The sequence below is a fragment of the Artibeus jamaicensis genome, unplaced genomic scaffold (assembly GCF_021234435.1).
Source record: "Artibeus jamaicensis isolate MK-2021 breed Jamaican fruit bat unplaced genomic scaffold, CSHL_Jam_final contig_777, whole genome shotgun sequence".
Lineage (NCBI taxonomy): Eukaryota > Metazoa > Chordata > Mammalia > Chiroptera > Phyllostomidae > Artibeus > Artibeus jamaicensis.
The window spans coordinates 1,698,495-1,719,234 of record NW_026521966.1 but is presented as its reverse complement, the minus strand read 5'-3'; the positions used below and the strand labels follow the sequence as shown (position 1 = coordinate 1,719,234).

At 56.0% G+C, this 20,740-nt stretch overlaps 2 protein-coding genes across 2 annotated transcripts; one reads left to right on the top strand and one right to left on the bottom strand.

The window, feature by feature from the left end:
• Positions 1 to 64: 64 nt before the first annotated feature.
• PIMREG (PICALM interacting mitotic regulator) lies at positions 65 to 5,013 on the bottom strand. The gene is made up of 5 exons (XM_037126740.2): positions 4,936 to 5,013; positions 4,083 to 4,408; positions 2,202 to 2,497; positions 1,590 to 1,685; positions 65 to 988 (listed from the first exon to the last, which is right to left on the bottom strand). Exons 2-5 carry the CDS (start codon positions 4,371 to 4,373, stop codon positions 955 to 957), a joined length of 717 nt encoding a protein of 238 aa, XP_036982635.2. The 5' UTR covers positions 4,374 to 4,408; positions 4,936 to 5,013; the 3' UTR covers positions 65 to 954.
• A 5,011-nt stretch (positions 5,014 to 10,024) lies between these two features.
• On the top strand, positions 10,025 to 19,235 carry AIPL1 (aryl hydrocarbon receptor interacting protein like 1). Its single transcript, XM_037126741.2, is given in 7 exon segments — positions 10,025 to 10,073; positions 10,214 to 10,392; positions 10,991 to 11,170; positions 16,705 to 16,893; positions 17,702 to 17,878; positions 17,964 to 18,105; positions 18,819 to 19,235. Coding segments are annotated over 6 exon segments (1,131 nt in total). The 5' UTR covers positions 10,025 to 10,073; positions 10,214 to 10,296; the 3' UTR covers positions 19,166 to 19,235.
• The last annotated feature ends 1,505 nt before the right edge of the window (positions 19,236 to 20,740 follow it).

The window sequence follows — 20,740 nt, the reverse complement described above, 5'->3', positions numbered from 1 at the left end:
TGGCTCCACACCGTAGACCGGAGCAGCGTGGGGGGTGGTGGTGACAGAGAAGAGGTGCCAACTATATAGAGAGAGTCTTTATTATGAAAAGCAAAGCTGCGGAGGAAAGTTACACACTGGTTTCTTTCTAATAAAATGACAAAGCAGATTTCTTAAATAACTTACGAAGGGCAGAAGCTGCTGTTGAGCAGAGCTGCTCCTCTCTGCCACCCACGGTGCTGAGAATAGAAATAGGTACCCGTGGGCCTCGGGTCCCAGAGCCGGAAAGTCTTTCCCACCCCTTCTTTTGGTACGGGGACATGGGCTGGCTCCCAATAGCCTGGGACACTGGTGAAACACGGAGTGACTCCTTGCAGACCCCATTCCTGGGTCCACAGCTCAGCGCTTTCAAATACCTTCTGTAGCCTGCACTTCGTGTTGTAAAAGGGACAACCATGAGGCTCAAGTTTGGGGTGCATCTCGAAGCTCAAAAGGGGAGCAGGATGATCAATCCCCCTACCCTTCCTGGGCCTCGCTGAGCCACTCTTGGGCTGGGGCAGGTGGTCGCTCTGGGCTCAGATGTGGCCAGATGTGGGGACTTCCTTCAGGAACTTGAGGGGAGCATGGACCCTAGGTATGGGGATGTAAGGGTGAGGTATGGCTTGCTTCCTGTAAGACAGAGCTCCGTTCATGCCCCTCATTGTGCTCAGGACAGGGGAAGCGAGGACACTTCCCCCCAGATGAGGGGCCGGAAGGTGGCGGGTTGGTAAGGAGAGCAGCTCCGGCTCCAAGGTGGCGGGAAGACTGAGCGCTTCCAACTCTGCTGGCCATCAGCTCTGTGGGTTTTTCCAGAAGACTCAGTTCTTTAACATGCCTCTAAATACTTGTATGCGCTCATGTAGGAGGAGGAGAGGAGGAAGCAGAGGACACTGAGAGAGATGCTCGGGTGGAGGGCATTACCTGAAGGTACTGTCCTCAGTCACGGATGAGAGACACGGTCATGTCACCGCTGGAGATGGGAAAGCAGGAGAGACAGATGCCACTGGGTGCTGCAGGCTCTGAGGGGCCCTCCCAGCTCAGGCCAGACAAGACCAGACCCGGCAGCATGGTAGGAACTTGGCACGCTCGCGTGTAGTCAAAGCTGACAGGGCCTGCCTAAGAGCCCGTTGCGGCCATGTACAAATGGCTCCAAGATAGGGCAGCTCTAGACCCAGGCTCTGCCCTCAGGAGGGGTCCTGGGCATACAGACCAGGAGCTGCAAGCAGCCATGCAGCTTCTCCCAATTCCATTGGTGGGCAGGGCATAAGGGAGCCATGGGGGGCACTGGAGGCAGGGCAGGCCTTTCAGGAACCAGGTACCCAGCCTGGTGAAGCTCCGGTGAAGCACAGGTGGGGGGTGGCCCAAGGCCCCGAGGACCACATGTATCCAGGGTGCATCCTAACCACTGCCCCGATCTGGGTCTTTTGTGCCTCCTCGTGTTGCAGATGAAGAGACGGAGGCTCACAGAAAGGGAGGGACTGGCCAGGGCCGCACGGTGGGCAGAAGCCAGAGGCCTGCCTGAAAAAGGACCCTCCCCACCATCTCGCTTTGAAGCCTGGGAGCCAGCTTACCTCTCTTCAGCCACGATGGCTGCATCTAGCTCTTGGGACAGCTTCTGGAGATGCTTGATTCCTGCCCCCACAGGCTCCAGGTCACTGTCAGACTCACTGAGCAGAAGAAAAAAGCCACAGGCACCAGTGATTAGTTGGAAATCTGTGGCAGGAGCCCCTTCCAACCCAGCACTGCAGCCTGGGGTCTGTGGGGGCTGGTCATCACCCTAGAACCTCTCTCCAGGGAGTAACATCAGAGCAACTTGGAGCAGCTGGCAGAGGACGGATGGATCAAGGCTCATGAGGTAAAGGTCAAGGGTAGGTGACCTTGCAAAAAAGTGAGCCCTGCTGTTCCCCTCTTGAGTCTCAGCCTCAAGATGGCTCCCCAACTGGCTCTTAGGCTCATTAGGAAGCTTGAGAGATTGTGACACAGCAAAGCTAAGCCCACCTCTTCCTTTTATAGGTGGGGAAACTGAGGCCCTGAGGACTTCCTCTGGTCCCTGACTAGCAGGGGACAGAGCTGGGACAGTACATGGATGTGACTGAGATCAGGGTGCTCCAGCAGCCCCAGGAGATGCTCAGAAGCCCCTGAGGCCTGTTCATGTTTTGGGGGCACGGTGCTCTTCCACTTACCTGGAGGAGCACAGGGGCTCTGTAGAGGAGTAGGGGCTCCGGAAGGCAGCCTCCCTCCTGGACCTCCGCAGCGGGTGGGCACGTGGGCCCACCTGGGTGGAGAGGCGGTGATACTCCCGATTCCAGGGGCCAGGAGTTGAATGGCCCAGGGTGGGGCCGGACAGCCGGCTGCTCCTCTGGCTCAGGCTGCGACCTGGGGGGCTGCTGCGCTTCTGTGTCTCTCTCTTCCTCCTCCTGCCTTTCCCCTGGGTTCCCACCAGCCACTTGGTGCCACTTTGGCAGGACTCCTGGATTCTCTGAGACAGGTACATGGGAATGTGAGCACAGACAAGCCAAGGGTGAGCCACTCTGGTCTCCAAGCCATCCCTCGGACCCTCCACCTGTCAGCTGTCCTACACACACAGGCAGCTTTTAGTTTCCAGGGTGAGGGGTGTGGGTGATGCCATGTGACCTGGGCTCACTGCAGGGACCCCGTTCAGAGCCTCAGGGTAGGGGTGTAGGGGTCAGCAGCAGAACCACTCTGGCTCGTAGAGACTCCTTTTGCCTAAATCCAAACCCTCTTTTGGGACACGGACTGACCCAGAGACTTAAGGGCAAAGCCTACCCCCCAGGACACTGTGAGGTAGGTTGTCCCCTGCTCCTGGTCTTACTCTATCCCATCCCCCACACTGATCAGGGATCCTTCTCAGGGGCTGTTCTGATCACGAGTCAGCTGCCCAGTCCATGGTTGCTCATCGCCCACAGGATCAAGGCCTAACTCTTGAGCCTTTCGCAGCAGCGGGGTGGCTGTGAAGGCTCTTCCTCAGTGGGGCTCTGGGCACTGGCAAACCAGAGTCCAGAGTCCTTACAGCAAGACACGGGTTACCCTGGGCGAATGATGTGACCTTGGACAGGTGACCTTGTCTCATCTGTGACCCCTGGGGATAAAACAGTCGTAAGGGTTCTTCTGGACAAGGGCTAACATTTGGCTCAGGGGCCAGAAACATCTTCCTCCTCCTATTACTTCAGATTCCCAATCAGACACTAAGGAGAACCCGCCTGCTGCCCCCAGTTCTCTCCTTGGAGGTCTCTTCACTCTCACGGCCCCTGTCCTTTCTAGGTGACACCTCCATACATCCCCTACTCCAGGTTCAAAGGCACAGCCACTTGGGAGTCCGTCTGCTGGACACTTCTCCCTGCCCACATGTCCCATCTGACACCAAACCCTCCCAAATCTATGTTCTGAGCAGCTCTTAAAGTTGCTCACTCCTCTGCAGTCCAGGCCTCCAAACTCTGCTCAGGGGAGAATCTGCTTCTAACTCCTTTTCCATCAAGTGGCTAAAGAGCAAGGTCTGATATGCTAATTCGACCTGATTCCTACCCGGTTGTAAGTTTTCCCACTGGCTCCCAAGATGACCAGTATCTCTTGGGAGTGTCTAAGCACCTTGGGCACGCTGGACCCCTCTCGCTGCCCTGCCCTGCCCTCTGGCCACTCCCAAACGAAGCTCCTGCTGCTCTCTTCAGTTTCTAGCGCTCCCTCAGCTCTGGGGCTGGACTCACACTATTCCACCTGTCTCACATGCTCCGCATTCTTCCCCTTTCTCGAGTGAGTTCCACGGAATCACCTCATCTGGGAAGCTTCACTGACTGTACTTGTTTTGGGGGCCCTCCCACCATTGGGTACTTGCTTGCAATTTCATCTGGGGATGATTTTTCCATGACACTGTTTTTATTCACTCACTCAATGATTTGTCGAGTGCCTACTAAATGCCAGGAACTATTTGTGGTGCTGGGAACACAGCACTGAACAAATAAAGCCCTTGTCTTTATGGAGTCTATGTGCTTGGGGGCCCCTTAGGGCAGCACTTGTCCAGCAGTTGACCTGGACGTGGTCAGCGTTACCTGGGACACGGCACCGAAGGCATTCTTAGCTGAGCGAGCTGCAGCTTGGAGGCCCTGCTGCCCTGGCTCTGGGGCTTCTAGGCGTTTCCAGGAGGGTCCTGCCCTCAGGTTGAGGCTGACTGTTCTCAGGGGCAGCCTCCTTTGAAACTGTCTGCAGAGAGAGCCTAGGGTTCCCCGGGGGGTCTCCAGATGGCCGGTCGCGGGCTGCACCTCATCCTCCTCCAGCTGCTCCTGGTCCTGCAGAGATCTCCTGCGAATGGAGGCCTCCACGCCTGGCCACCGAGAGGCCATCTGCCTGGCCAACGGTCTGTTCTGTCAGGCCGATCCTGGGGAGGAAGTCAAGAGGCAGGTCAGCAAGGCATCCTCCACCCCTTTCTCAAGCTCCACAGAGACCCTGGGTACAGGGGAAACAGGGTGGGGGTGCCCTTGGCAACTGTGGGTGTGAGGAGGGTGCTTCCTGAAAGGTGGGGACAGTCAGCGAGACCCAGAAGAGGGCAGAGGTTGAACAAGGCTGGTCAGCATTTTCTGTGGTCCCTTGCCGTGTCTAAAACATCTGTCTCTTCATCTCAGCCTCCTCTCCGACTTCGCCTCAGGTGGGGAGGGAGGCAGAGTTTGGATCAACCCCTCCTGGAGCCTCAGCAGTGAGCCCAGCAAAGGATCAGCGTCTTTCACAGCTCTCCCTCACCCAACGCGCTCCCGCCCAGACCCTGGCCGGTTGGCCAGAGTCCCCGATTTCCTCCTTGCAATACCCAGACCCCCCACATGCATGCCTGTCCTAGCTAGACACCCACTCGCCCCCGCGGTCCAGGTCTCTTCTGAACAGAAGCTGCACTACGCCCCGGCCTGCACTCACCCAAAAACTCCCACGTTCACCAGACGCCAAGCACAGATGCGCCTTGCCCACCCCAGCCGATTTTTGAAACTCTGTGCGGTTCCGCCCCCTGACTCTGTCCTCATAGCTGATTGGCTCCGTCCCCGCCTCGCTGTCACACCAGGGATCCCATTGGCTCTCTGCTCCTGCTGCGGTGAATCCAGCTCTCAGATTTGCTCGGTTGTTCCCATTCATCCCTTTTACTAAAGGATGTCCTCTGGGCTGGATGTCTCGTGACTAAGCCTGCCACTCAGCGTCCCCGGGTCCGCACTACTGCCGGAATCCACCGTCCCCCTAAGGCCATGCCCTAGCGCCACCTCCCGGACACCTAGTCCCAGACCGCCGGGCCCCTCCTGGAACTGCGGAAGGTTCCAGCTGGTCTTACTGGGCGGGGCGGAGGGCGGTCTGTTTAGGGACCCCCTCCCATCCCGCCTGAAGGTCTCGGTGGTTTTGTCACAAAGAACTCGGGGCCTGAGTTCCCGGGGAGGTTTTGCTTCAAACTTCCCTCTTGACCCTCTGCCTTCCTAAGACAAAGCTTCATGCTTCTGTGTTCCCCATACGCGCCACCCACGTTCTGCCCCCTAAAAATCCGTGGGGGAAAAGGGGACAGATGGGAGTACACCTCCGCACCCTCCCCCAATTAAGCACCGACACTGATCCCTTCCCTCTCTCCAGTCGAATGCCTTTCTCGCTTCCCTTTGCATCCAAGCGAGCTAAAAAAAATATGCCCTTTAGAAAGCTTCCCCCTCCCTGTTCCTCCTTCACGGAACCTCAGAGCCACGCTGGCCACTCCTCCCCTCGGCGGCCTCTGAGCCATCTTCCTCTGGTTTCCCCTCTCTGGCCAGTCTCCTGCTGATGGGCTCCTTGAAGCTCTGTCAGTAACCTCTTCATCTCTCGGTGATCAGACCCACTTCTCTGGCCTCAGTTCCCCCTGTCCCCAACATGCGCGGGGTGGTGAGAATCAGGAACACGTTACGGGGCAGTCACTAGGCTCCAGATGGCTGTGTCAAGCACTTTATATCAGGAACTCCTCTGACCCTCTTTGCAGCCTGACCTAATGTGGAGACTCGGGTGCAGAGAGTTAGGTTTGCTCCCAGTCTCCCTCAGTCAGGGAGTTAGCATGTACCTACAGCCTGCCACTGTGGGGTGGGTCCGTGTGTCTCACCACCACACCCACTGCCCTTCCCTGCCTGCACCTCTCCCAGACAGGTGCACTGCACCTGCTGCTGGATACCCAGCTCCTCCTGGGCTCTGCATCACCTTAAACCAACAGCCCAACAAACGTCACCCTGGGGTCTCTCCCAGGCCCTCATCCTTCCCATGTCCCTGCTCTCGGGCCTTCCCAACACCTCCGGGTGTCTGCTAGATTAAACACTGTGGTAAAAATGGGTCACACTGAAGTCAGCAGGATGGGTGCATGCTCAATGTCACAGCGCGCAAACCCAGTGTGTGGGGAGAGATGGACGTTGCTGGGTCAAGTCACAAATAATCAAAGAAAATTATGACACTAAAGTTATCACTTAAAGCTGAGCCTTAGAGAATGAGTTAACCAAGCAAAGGATGTACACGTTTGAGTGTGTTTGTGTCAGTAGGTGGGGGCGGCGTGCCCCGGGCACGGGGGTGTCATGCTCCAGGGGACCTGTGCCCAGTGACACCCAGCACACACACACACTCGCATGTGTGACAGAAACCAGCATTTCCTGGAACAACACTCCACGATGTGTAATGTCCTTTGATATTTTATCTATTTTATTTTAAAAAATACGGTGGCCACTTACTACATCGACTTTCAATGGCTCACCGCTCCGTTTGCCTGCTTCACTGTGGTCCCCTCGTTGAGTTGTTTGTTCCCCGTGCATTGCAAGTGTTTGTTCCCGAGCCTGTTCACAGCAGCAGTGTTTGTTCTCACACTGAGGGAATTTAATTCATGCTCTTTCCCAGTGAAATACGAGGGGTGGAGAGCAAGGGTTGTTATTTTTAGGAAAACTGAATTGAAAGTGAGGGAAGGGGAAACGAGTCTCTCAAATTAGATCGTCTTGCCACAATTTTCTCTCAGTACCTGTCGCAATGCCTGGCACTTCCCATTCATCGACACAACAGCTTATACCGTCCAGCCCTTGTGATGCGTGTGCTAAGTGTATGGTTTTATGTTTCTTTCACCCTCAAGGCAACTCTGTGAAGTGGACGCTATTTTTATCCTCCTTTCAGACAACAAAACTCAGAGTCCGACGGGTGAAGTGTCTTGCTCAGGATGGAAGGAAGAGTCAGAGCAGAACTCTAAGGCCTGATGTCTAACTCTAACACTGAATTCTTTTTATTATTATTTTAATCCATTTTTAAATTTTTTATCCTCAGCTGAGGACAAGGAAAGGAGAGAGAGAGAGAGAGAGAGAGACAGAGAAAAACATAGATGAGGGAGAGAAACATCAATCAGTTGTCTCCTGCACTCACGCCGACCTGAGACTGAACCTGCAACCTAGGCATGTTCCCTGACTGGGAATCGAACCTGCTCCAACCAACCGAGCCACAGTGGCCAGAGCTAACTCCTGAATTCTCAACCCTTGGTTACGTGGTCTCATCAAGCATCAGGAAGGGATGAGTGAATGCCCTCCCTGCTTGTGGCTTTTCGCCCCCTTCCTTCAGAACCATAACTGACAGGCTAGGTGGAGGAAGAGCCGTTTCCATGGCAATGAGAAAAAGGAGGAAAAAACATTTTCTGCTTAATGAAAAGGCTCTCTCCTGCCTTTGCGTGGAGTCGTGAAGCTGTGTGTGTGTGTGGGGGGGGCGGGGTGGAGGATGTGCTGAGGTGAGCAGGCTGCTAGTTGGGGGGTGGAGGGTGCAGGGGCTCCTGCTCCTTTTTGTAAGGAGAAGAGCCAACCAGCTGTTCCGAGCTGAGGCTTTCTGGGGTCCAGCTGCAGCCCTGCCCTGCCCTTGGGGCTCCATGTCCAACAGTAAAGCTTCCACCTGTTCCCTGGTCCTCGTGGATCTGTCAGTCTGAGGGAAGCAGCAGACATGACACCGTGCGCAGTGCCACGAATGCGCAGATTCGGGGCGTGGCGCTGGGATAGAAAGGGGCTGGGAGCCACCCCTGAGCTGGGGCTGGAGCAGGCTGCCTTTAGCCGAGGAGCTCAGGGGACAAAGTGAGGGGACCAGGCCGATGCTGGGAGGTCAGGGCACTGCCAGGTTCCAGGACAGGAGAAGGCTGAGCCAGACAGAGAGGGCAGGGGCTCGGCTGGGAAGAGCCAGGAGCTGCGGGGCTCCTTGGCAGGAAAGGAGTTTAGAATTCATCCCCGAAAGCAGTGGGACACCTTGGCTGAACTTGAAGAGGGGGGTGAGGTTATTAGAGTTGCATTTTAACGAAGTCCATTAGGAGGTTGGTGTGGGGGCCAAGTGGTGGTGAGGGTGTGGGGAGGGGGTTCTGTACGGGGGCTGTGGCCTGAGCACCTCATTCTTCTCAGCAGTGAGACCGAACCCACTGACATCAGCTTTAACACCCCCTTCCCCTCACATCCCGCACCTCCTCCTCCTGCCACCTGGGGGATTAGTGTCTCATTTCCACCTCCTCTCAATAACTCTGCAATCCCTGCATGTGCCCTTTGACCCTTCTACAAAGGGAAGCAATTGAAACAATGGGAGAGTTTAAGTGTGAGATGTGATTAGATCTTCCTCTTCCACTGCGAGTTACATCACGGACAGAAAAATGGTTAAAACATGAAGCTTAGTGTAATGGGCATTTGCCGAGTGAACACCCGTGGAGCCATCGCCCAGATGAGCAAACAGAGCATAGTTGGGGGTCCAGAAGCAGCCCCACCCCCACTGCGTGTCTCCCCTCCCTGGACTTTGTGGTAATCACTTTATTTTTCTCTGTAGTTGTTCATCTGGGGATTCATTTTACTTCCTATGCGTGCGGACAGCTCCAGGTTGCTGTGTGGCCAGAGAAGGGATGGGACAGAACAGGCGGACCTCCCCGCTGATTCCCTGCCCCCAGAGAGCCGTGGAGCTGGGTTCTTCTGACAGAAGAGGAATGGGATGGATCCCCTCCCCTCAGAGAGGGATGAGCACCCAGGGAGGGGCTCTGGAGGGGCCGATTTGCTGCCGCAGCCTGGGTTCTCTGGGCCTCCTTTATGCTAACAGCAATTTATGGGAGACTTTCAGGGGTTCAGGGTTTCGAGGTGCAATTCACTGCTCAAGAGAGGCCTCTCAACTTCCAGGAGAGGGAGGTAGGAAACACTGATTTTCCCATTTCAGTTGGGAAGATGGTTGGAGTTAGGGACAGGTCAGGAAATGAAGTGGGGTCAGCCTTTGAATGAAGCTGTATCTGGTTCCTCCAGTATTCTCACCTCTCCCCGGGCAGATTCTGTGCTCCCTCTGTAGGAAACAAGTCAATCTTGGGTCAAGAAGAGAAAGGTTTTGTGTTCAGAATCCTCATCACCCTCAGGATCTTGGAAAGCCCCGGCACGCGCGCGCGCGCACATGCACACGCACACACACACACCCCCAAACCAAAAAACTGAACTTGCCACAAGGTGGCGCCAAACCCCAAGTCTTCACACGATTTTCTCTACAGACCTGAATGAGGATTTGTGATGCTACGTAGCTCCCCCGAAGACCCAGGGCGGAGGGCAGACCCTCCAAGGGGGACGGGAGAGCCCCGCTGCTGTCAGCCAGACCTTGTAGGGGAGGCAGGATTGGGGCTGGGGTAGGGCTCCTCAACTTTCCAAGCCTGCCCCCCTTCTCATATTCCGTTTTAGTATTCTCCCAAGCTAGAAACTGACAATCTTTCTTCCCTCCAAATGTCACATACTCTTGTGTGTGGATAGAGTTTGAGGAGGAGGAGAGGGGGAGGGAATAGGAAATAGGGAAGGCAGGAGTCACAAAGGCCACAGGGCCCCGGCCTGGGGTTCAAAGGCACTAAAAGTTTGAGACCTGGGCTGGCACCGGGGACCAGGCAGGGCAGAGTGGCTTTGGGTCTCTTCTGCGGCAGCCTGAGGCGTCTGTACTGCCTCCTGCTGGCTTCCTCTCCTGTCCTCTTTAACAAAGCTCCTGCTCACTTCCCGTCTTCTTGAGGTGAGACAAAACCAAAGCTGATGCCATAATGTCAGGCAGGGCCTTGCCTCCAGGTGAGAAGCAATGGACAGGTGGCAGAGAAACTCTGGCGCTGGCTAGATTGCTGGGAGTGGCCCTGACAGCAGGCTGGGGCCAGCTTGGGGCACTGTCCCGCTTTTTGCCTCTAATTCCCACCCCTCCCCCACCTCTGCAGGGCAAATCTCTGTCTGGGCCTGAGTACCTTCCTCCCAGTGGGGATTATCTCAGCCCGGCCGGACATCTCCCCGCACCGGAGCCATGGACGCTGCCCTGCTCCTGAACGTGGAAGGGGTCAAGAAGACCATTCTACACGGGGGCGTGGGGGAGCTCCCCAACTTCATCACCGGATCTCGAGTGAGTGGGACAGCCGCCAGACCAGACAGGGGCCCTCCACGGCAGCCTCTGCATCCCCCTGGGCCACGGGGCGCCTCAGGCAGGTTTTGGCCTTGCCAAAACACGGCCGGGCAGGGGCTTCCTGGAACTGTCAATGCCGAGGCATCGGGGCAGCTCTAAATGGGTGTCCTGTCACCGAGCAGGTGACACTTTGGTACTTTGCAAATTAAATTGCAGTACAGGATGGGGAAAGGTTTGGGGAATTTTCTGGAGTCCCAGATGTTGTGTGAGAAGGAAGGGCCCTCAGGGGTCACGGTGTTTGGCCACAAACCTCAGGTGGGCTTCCCCGGGGGAGGGATGGGTTGTGTCTGTGTCTGTTTGCGGAAGGACGGCCTGACCCACAGAGCTGTCAGGAGTGGGAGGGGTCCCATGGGAGGGAATGGGCTCCTCGTCGCTGGGGCAGTGCAGGCAGGGTGGGGCTGGTCAGGGCGTCCCAGGCACCAGAATGGGGGTGGGTGAGCCGACCCTCGGGGACCGCCCTGAGAGTCGGTGACAGTGGGGTGGCCTTGCTGGGCCTTGCGAGGTGTGTCTAGACCAGGGTGCACTCTCCTGTGACCAGGTGACCTTTCATTTCCGTACCATGAAATGCGACGAGGAGCGGACGGTGATAGACGACAGCAAGCAGGAGGGCCAGCCCATGCACATTATCATTGGGAACATGTTCAAGCTGGAGGTCTGGGAGATCCTGCTGACGTCCATGCGGGTCAGCGAGGTGGCCGAGTTCTGGTGCAACACCATCGTAAGTAGGCCATGCCGGCCCAGCCCCTGGCTGTGCTTTCCACAGAGCCCACCCACCCACACTGCAGTGCTGCTGTGTTTCAAGGCAGTACAGATAAGGAAAATCTCTGGCCCTGGCTGCTGTGGCTCAGTGGATTGAGCGCCGGCCTGTGAACCAAAGGGTCGTTGGTTCCATTACTAGTCAGGATGCATACCTGGGGCGTGGGCCAGGTGCCCCAGTTGAGCGCATGTGAGAGGCAGCCACACAATGATGTTTCTCTCCCTCTCTTTTTCCCTCCCTTCCCCTCTGTCTAAAAATAAATAAATAAAAGTTTTAAACCCCCTGCAAGGCAAATCCCACATTCTCACTCCCAGCTATTGTGAAGGTGGAGAGGGATTCATCCAGAAGAACAGGCCCTGAAGTGACAGTGAGTGCCACGGCCGGCCGGCGGGACACAGGAGCATGGGGTGAGCCGGCCCACCCGCAGCCCTCACTTCTGTGCGGGGTTGGTACAGTGTAGAGTCTTTTGGCCACTGGTCCTCCCCACCGCCTGCCCCCGCTTCTACCAACACTGCAAAATTGTTCTCACATTTACACATCACCCGCACAGGTCAGCCTTCTGTTCTGTGGCTCAGATAGAAATGGCAAAAGTCGCTGACCTTTAAACAACATTTCTTATGAAAACTTTCAAACACATAGAAAAGTTCAGAAGTATCCTGAACTTGCAACAGTCCGTCACCCAGTGGCAGCCACCGGCACCCCGCGGCCATTGTGGTTCGTCTTCCCATCCACGTCCCCCCTCACCCCACATGGGTACACCTTCCTCCAGCCACCACACCGCTTCTTCTGTAGACACTGAAACATATCCCCAAAAAGAAGGCTACTAAAAAAAATGACCTCAGTATCATCATTACATGGGTTAAAAACCCCAATAATTCCTTAGTGCCAACCACTTTCCAGTCACTGTTCAAATTTCCCCAGCTGTGGCCTCATTTACCCTTTGTGCTTGATTTGTTCACATCAGCATCCCAAGTCCAGGCACAAAGTGTTGCCTTGGACTCTCCTCCGCTTCCCCCCCAGACCTGGGTTTGTTGGAGGAGCTGGGTCACTCCTCCGTAGAAGTTCTCCTATTCTGATTTTGCTGGTTGCTTCACTGTGGAATGATCATCTAACGCGTTCCTCCGTGTGCACGTATTTTCTAGAAATTGTGCCGTGTGCTTCCCACTGGGAGGGGCTCCACGCCGCTCACCTCTCTTCCTGTGACAGTGGGACTAATGGAGGGGCTCAAAGCTGGGCAGCCTGACCCGGCTGCTGCAAAGCCCCCTCTGACTGTCACTGAGTGGACTGAGCAGCCGTCGATGGTGGATGCCCAGGCTCACTGTTTCACATGCTTCGAAAAGCATTTAGGGGAGGGAGGGGGTGGGACGGGGAGACAGAGAGAGAGAGGGAAATGACAACCGAGTTGAACGCTGCTCTGTCTTTATTAGCTGTGTGACCCTGGAGAAGTCCTCTGTCCCTTCTAGAAATTTAATTTCTCATTTATGAGTAAAAAGTCCCTAAGTCAGGGGCCTGTGTAGGGATTACGAGATATGATGTATATCAGGGCTCATCATGGAATGGGGCAATCGAAAGGTAGAAACGATTATATTGAAGTAGAAGATTTTTAGAGACCAACATTCTCATTTTACTGATGAAGAAACTTAAGGCTCAGAGAAGGAAAGTGACCTTCTCTGGGTGGAACAGTTAAGGGGTAGAGTCAGGGTGGGGACCCTGGGCTCTTCCCTCCTTCCCTCCTGGGTTTCTTCATGACTAGTAGAGTCTGGTTGCAGTGCCGTCCTCTGCCACTAGGGGTTCCCATCCAATGCATTATCTATTTCTTCACTGAGTGGATATTAACTTAGCATTTTTCCTTTGTACCAATCCCTGTGTTGTTCTTCATCTTGATGTTTTAGTTTTTTTTAAAAGATATTTTGTTTTTAACAAGTCAAGCCTTCAGAAAATTGGCTCCTTTGTGGTTTCAGTTCTTTAAAAATGCTGTCTGTTGACTTAGCTGACAATGAGGAGCTCCTGCACTTTTCACACCCACATGCACCTGTAAACTAGGCCAAATGTAAGAGGCTCAGTCATCACAAGGGCCCCCTTCCCTATATGAATAGTCGGTACCACGGGACTGCTGGGTGCAGAGAAAGTGGGTTCTTCATTGGCTGATTAATTTGTTGTTTACAAAGCCACAGCGGCTGCTGTTCCCACAACATGGGCACGACTCTTAGTTCTGTGGTGGCTGTGTTCTTTCAGCCACATCAGTAGTCGCAGGAAGGCGCGGGCATCTCACAGGCTGGTAACTATTTTTATGCCACAATGACCGTTGGCTTTGCCAGTACCCCCACATCTCCTCTACGCCCACGGCTGCCGTGATCCTGCCGGCGCGCACACGCACACCCCTCCCTTCCTGAGTCATTTACCTTCTCACTCATCCCCGGTCAACCCCCTGCTGTGCATCCAGGCATCCAGGTCCCATCACCCATCCCTTCTTTCAGCCAACGTTATTCACAATTCAGTCTTCCGTCATTAAGCATCTATCTATCTATCTATCTATCTATCTATCTATCTATCTATCTAACTGTTTATCTATCTATCAGATATTCACTGAGCCCTGGGTTTGTCCTGTTCTGTGTGTTAGGAATAAAAAAGATAAAGTCCTTGGACTTCAAGGAACTCTAATTGTGGAGGAGGAGCAGACACCTCAGCAAACACAGTGAAGGACGGCCAGGGCCACGGCGTGATTAAGTAAGGGCAGGGTGCTTTGGGGCCACAGGAGAGGAGCACTAACTGCTTTGGGGGCTTGGGGGGACTTCTTCAAGAAGATGACATTGAACTGGGTCTTGAAGGATGAATAGGAGTTCGCCATGTCTAGACAGGGGGCCCAGAGGCAGTGTCCAGGCCAGGAAGTGTGAAACAGCTGGCCAGCTCTCACTTCGTTGGCCCCTCTCTTTATGGGGCGTCTCTTCACTTCCGATCTGAGCTTTGCAGGGACTCAGCAATCAGTGGGGCAGACACGCACCCCCCTGTGACAAAGGACCTGGGAGGCCTGGTCTCCCTCGACGGTTGCTGCTTGTCACCGCCTTTGAGTGCTCTGCTTGCACAGTCCTCACAGGGTCACCTGCAAGTGTAGGTCTCTGCAGGAACAGGGGCCTTCCCCCTCTCTCCCCAGGCTCCAGACCAGAGGGACAGACTGAGTCAGGGGCTTTGGGACCTTCTGCCCTGAAGTACACTGTCCCTTTCCCTCCCCGCCCCCCGCCCCTGAGGGAGGACACTGGTCTCTATGTGGAAGTTTCTGCTGCTGCTGTTTCATGAGGCCAGGGTTGCAAACTAAACTTCCACAAGAGGCCAGAACGCTGGTCCACTGGAGGTCATCTGCCCCTCAGCTCCCACTGGCCTGTGGCCATGTGACAGAGGCAGGCCCACTGGTGTTTGAGACAAGCCAGAAGTCTTCATTAGGATGTAAAATCTCTCTATGTTTAAATGCTGGCTGCTAATTAACAAAAGCCCTCACATCCGAGGGATGAAACGTACCAGTTTGTAACCTCTGGCACAGATATCGCCTCTCAGACAGAGCCAGGCTCTGCCCTCCAAGGCCCAGGGAGGGACAATGGTTGTGGGCGCTCCCTGCCCTAGTCACAGCCACGCAGGCTGAGGGAGGTCCCTGGGCTGGAGTCGAGCTGCAGGGAGACTCTGCTGTGACTGGCTGCCTTGCTGGCTTGTAGCTGGGCGAGCGGGGCCACAGGAGGAGGCACAGAGCTGAGCTCTCCACCCTCCTTCCTGCCTCTGGGGTGCTGCCCAGGGGCAGGTGGGATTCTGGAGTTCTGCCCCTTCTCTGGCCTTTATCTTCCTTCCTGAGATTTCCCTGCTCCTGGTGGCGCCCCACAGTCTGCCACGCTGACCGGGCCCTGCCCCTGTGTCCAGGCTCGGGCAGCAGGTGTCCAGCGGCACGAGGCCTTTGAGGGCATAGCCAAATGCCACCTGACCTTGGGGTCCAGAACTCGAAGGTGACTTGCCTCTGACCTGTAGCCAGCTGACCCTGGGGCCTCTCCCTCCCGCAGTCCAGCCTTAATCCCAACAGGCTTAACCACCATCTGGTCACTGTCTCCCAAAGAAGCTGAGGGCATTCAGGGCTCATCCTGGCTGCTGGGGGTAGGGAGAGGGTGACCTTCATCCTCATGCTGGTGACTTGGAGCCAAGCTGAACCACTTCTACCCCTTTACGTCCTAATAGCGTGTCTTAAAAAAAACTCACCCAAGGATATGTTTATTCATTTTAGAGATAGGGAAGAGAGGGAAGGAGGGAGGGAGTGAGAGAGAGAGAGAGACAGACAGACAGACAGACAGAGAGAACCATTAATATGAGAGAGAAACATTGATTGGTTGCCTTCCATATGTGTCCCGATGGGGGATCGAACCCATAACCCAGCTGGGTGCCCTGACTGGGAATTGAACCTGCAGACGTTTGGTGTATGGGACAATGCTCCCACCAACTGAGCCACACAGCCAGGGCCCGGTAGTGTGTCTTTACTGGAGTTGCCACTCGGGAGCCTGAGATGGGCCATGTCAGGACCCAGCCCAGGGAGTGGGGCTCTCGCTCCATCCCGTGGAGCTTTCCGGCTCCCAGATGGGGCAGTGGAGGCCCAGCACCGCACAGGCCTGGCCTGAGGCTGGTTGTTGCCCATATTTGCACCATCTTTTTTAAACCCTGCAACAGCCTGCTAGTGGGCAGGTACAGTGGGGGGAAGGCTCCGAGGGCAGGGGGACCTGGGCTCACTGCTAATCGGCAGCACTGTTGGGAAGCCAACCTGGTCCTCTCAGGCCTCAGGCCTCCCCTCCCACTGCTTTCCTTCCACGCCTCCCTCCCTGCGAGTCACAGGCCTGGTGCGGTCTCCTGGGGAGAGAAATGCATTCGAGTCGACTCCCAGGGCCAGCAAAGGGCAGCCTGGCATGGCGTTGTGGCCAGTGTGTGGCTTCTGCAGCTGGGTTTGAACCCTGGTTCTGTCATTTCCTAGCTGTGTGACATTAAGCAATTTTCTTAACCTTTCTGGGCTCCAGTTTCCTCATCTGTAAAAGGGTCTTCATAGTAGTGCCTTCCTCGTTGGGTCATATTAACCAGGGGTCCCCAAACCCTGGCCACCAGCCTGTTAAAAACCAGGCCACACAGCAGGAGGTGAGCGGTGAGTGAGTGAGCAAAGCTTTGCTCACAGCACCACTTGAGCTCCACCTCCCATCTCCCCCTCCTGTCCCCTATCTGTGGAAAATTGTCTCCCATGAAACCGGTCCCTGGTGCCAAAAAGGTTGGGGACCACTGATCTTAGGGGCTGAAGGAGCTCACAGACGTGGACTGCTTTGCCTGGCACAGTGATGCACAGGTCTTAGCAGGGGCCTGCTGGGGACGATAGGTGGCCACAGCTGTGGGGCAGGTGTGGAGGGCAGCAGGGTACTGCTGGGGACTCTTTGAAACCCAGCTGGCTCTGAGCAGACCACCCCAATGGATCACCGCCTTTCCCCCAGCACACGGGGGTCTACCCCATCCTGTCCCGGAGCCTGCGGCAGATGGCGGAGGGCAAGGACCCCGCCGAGTGGCATGTGCACACGTGCGGACTAGCCAACATGTTCGCCTACCACACGCTGGGCTACGAGGACCTGGACGAGCTGCAGAAGGAGCCGCAACCTCTGGTCTTCGTGATCGAGCTGCTGCAGGTGGGGCCCAGGGGTGGGCGCGGGGGGCGGGCTGCCCCGCATCGGGGGGCCTCACGGAAGCCAGACGCACTGGTACCTGGCCACCGCCCAGAAAGGTCCCTAAACCGCAGGAGGGTTGGAATCTGAACGCCCTTCTGCCTCCCCACAGAAGGCACTTTGCTTTTTCTAAAGGCAAAGCCCCCTTGCGACCAGCTTTTAAAAAATGTCATTTGTTTTTATTTTGGAGACATTTTACGTCTACTGGTTTTCTACTTCTATTTCTGTCTCTGAAAGGTTAGAATTGCATCCTCACCCCCAGTCCCTGGGGTGTGTGGGTCAGGCCTGGTCCTGCAGTGTCGGGGTCCCCCCCAGTGACTGATGGCCAGGTTTATGGGATGGCGGGGAGGGTCAGGTCCGGTCAGGACTCAGCAGGAGGGCCGCGTGGGTGAGTACAAATGAGAGCTGCTGTGGCCTAGGCGGACGTGGTGTGTCTGTGCTTGTGTCAATGCAGTTTGCCAGCAGATGGCAACACCGGGTCTTGTTCCAACACCCGAACACCATGGAAACTTTCTGAATCTTGGAAGTAAAGTGTGTTGACAAAGAGGTGCCTTTTCCTGACTTGCACAAAAACGCTGGTTGAGGGTTGGGCCCCTGGGGCCTTGTTGCTTCCTTCCCAGTGTCTATGTCTTTGATGAGCAAGCGTGGTTTTGCCCGAGGAACCTCACCCCGGGAACTGCAGAGCTGGCCTCAGTGCAGTGTGCTGGGGTCCCTGCCCGCCAGGGTGCAGGCACTGGGGCCCCACCTCACTGCCCCGCTGCCCCTGGGCCAGGTGGAGGCCCCGAGCGAGTACCAGAGGGAGACCTGGAACCTGAGCAACACGGAGAAGATGCAGGTGGTGCCCATCCTCCATGGAGAAGGAAACCGGCTCTTCAAGCTGGGCCGCTACGAGGAGGCCTCCACCAAGTACCAGGAAGCCATCATCTGCCTGAGGAACCTGCAGACCAAGGTGGGAGGCGGCCGCCATCGGGGATCAGCCCCACCTGGAGCCAGGCAGCAGCCTGAGCTCACGGCAGCTCTTTCTCCTTGGGCAGGAGAAGCCCTGGGAGGCACAGTGGCTGAAGCTGGAGAAGATGATCAACACCCTGGTCCTCAACTACTGCCAGTGCCTGCTGAAGAGGGGGGAGTACTACGAGGTGCTGGAGCACACCGGGGACATCCTCCGCCACCACCCAGGTGCGTGCGGGTGGGTGCGGGTGGGGGTCGGGGCTGGCTCAGGGCTGCGGACTCATGGCACAGCCCTCGTGCACACTTCAGACGCCGCCACCCAGCAGTTGTCCAAGCCTGTGCCCGTGTCACGGGTGATGGGCGAGCAGTGCTTAGTGTAGAGGCATTCTAAGTTAATGTGCATCAGGGCAAATCCATAAGTAGCTCTCCAAACCTGTGACTGTGTGGAGCAATCAACAGAATTTTTAGAAAAGGGGCCATGGACACAGAGAACATGGTGAAGTTAATACGTACCGGTATCTGTGATGCCCAGGTCAGTCAGCACCAGGGTGCTGTGTGTGAAGGGGGTGCTCGAATGAGTAGGAGCAACACCGAACACTTGCGTGCAACAGGCACCGAATTCTCTGCATTTGTCCTGTCACTCCTTCATGGGATCGCTGTGCGGGCCAGGTGCAGGGGGCAGAGCCTCTTGTGAGAAAAAGGCTACAAAGTGATGAATACAAAATCAGTTATGAGGCCTTGGAAGGGTCTACACAAGGGTGGGGAGATACAACTGTTGCTATTATCATTCCCGTTTTACAGTCAAAGACACAGGATGGGGAGGTACAGAGTAGTTCAGGTTCATGGTCAAGGTTTAGGGCTTTGTAAGCTGGTAAGGGCCAGCCAGTGGTGGGGCTGCCTCTGGGCCTGGGTGGCGGGTCCAGTCAGATCCTTTCTGGCAGGCATGGTGAAGGCCTACTATGTGCGGGCCCGGGCTCATGCGGAGGTGTGGAATGAGGCAGAGGCCAAGGCGGACCTGGAGAAGGTGCTGGAGCTGGAGCCGGCCATGCGGAAGGCGGTGCAGAGAGAGCTGAGGCTGCTGGAGAGCCGCCTGGAGGGGCAGCGGGAGGAGGAGCGGCTGCGCTGCCGGCACATGCTGGGCGAGGGCGGCGCCGCCTGACGGCCTCCCACGTCCCTGCCTCCCACCAGGGCTCCCGCCGGACGGACGGCGGGCCCTGGGCGCCGGCAGATGGCCCGGCCCCTTCTGGTTCAACGGGCCAGGGGGGTGGTGTCACATTTTACAATTTAAAACCAATGTTTAAAGTCAAAATACTACATATGCGTGGTAAAAATAAAAGCCTGGAAGGGCTTACGAGTAACAGAGAAGTTTCCCGCCCCGTTTCCCATTCCCAAGCCAGAGCAGCCGCGGAGCCTGCTCTCACCCCAGGCACCCTTCTCTCTCCCCAGATAATAGGTTGACATCGCAGTTTCCCCACGAACCCTGTACCTGTGTCAGTGAAAACTGAGAATTTGATGCTTTTCGTTCCTCCTTCCCCTCCCCCAATGTGGGATAGTTCTACTTTCAGTTCTCTGCTTGGTTATTTTTTACATTTTTTCCACTTCCTGCAGAACTCTCTATCAAATCCTGCGGACTCTCCTCCGTGCAGGTGGGGGCGGCGGCCACTGCGCCCTCCCCGCTTCCCTCCGCCTCCCGCCTCACAGCTGGATGCCCCTTCCCTTTCCATCCTCCCAGCTGTGAACGTCCGTGCTCTGCCTGTGTCCCAAACTCAGGCTTCTGTGCTTTGGCCAAAGGCTGACTCTAAGATTTGGAAGTCAGTGACCGGCATTGACAGGAACCAGGCCCGTGAGGTGCTTTCTCTGCAGTGGCGCTGTGACGGCATTTCTATTTCTGTGGTTCCAAAGTCGTGCCCCCTGGGCCTTGGCATCAGAAGTGTAGCAGCAGGTACTTTAAGGGGGGAGTGCTTTAATTTTTGTTGTCTTCCCTGCTTTGGCCGCACTAGATTTGAGGTTTAAGTCCTCCTCTTCCACCCTGGAGGTAAGAGGGGTCACGTCCAGTTGATTCTGGCTCCGTGTTGAGTGGACTATCCAGGTGTATTGAGCGAGAACCCAGGGGAGGTTTTAGAGGCGATTAAAGGAAGGGGGCTCCACCTGTGACCTGCAGAAGCAGGAAGAGAGGGTCCTAGGGCCTTTACTTGGAGTGGCCAGCAGGGGGCAGCAGGAGACATTCCGCACCCCACCCCCATCCTGCCCCCAACCCGGCTGGCTCCTCAGTGTCCTTCCAGGGGCGAGCCATGCTAGGCTCCGCCCTGGCTCAGAGGGAGACAAAGGGCATTATCCGAGGACCAGGAACTATGGCCTGCAGACTCTGCAGCCTCCACCGTCCTTTCCACCTTTCCATGCTCTGTCTGCAGTATTCCCACCGGCCACCCCCTTTCTGAGCACAGCAAAGCTCTCACACTCCATCTGTGGTCTTTCCAGCAGGACTGACGCCTGAATATGTCCCGGGACCCTGCTCGGTCCCATCCGACTCATCCTGTGGGCAAGTCTCTGCTCCTGATGCCACAGGACACTCATGAGCCCAAGACTAAAGAGGGGTAGGGGCCAGCACCCCTGTGGAGCCTGGCGGCAGGAGGGCTTGAGGAGGTGTTGTAGTACCTGGAGACCCCCTTCCCTGTCCCTAACTGGGGCAGTCGTTAGGGACACTTCTGTTTAACAGAAAGCCCCAGGAATTCCTTCCTACACGCCATCCGGGGAATTGAAGTGAAGCCATGTTTTGGTTCAGGACTCTCCGTGCCAGCTTTGCTCCAGCCTCACCGGGCCCCGCATTTCCAATTACCCGTCTGTCTTTTCGGTGGATGTGTAG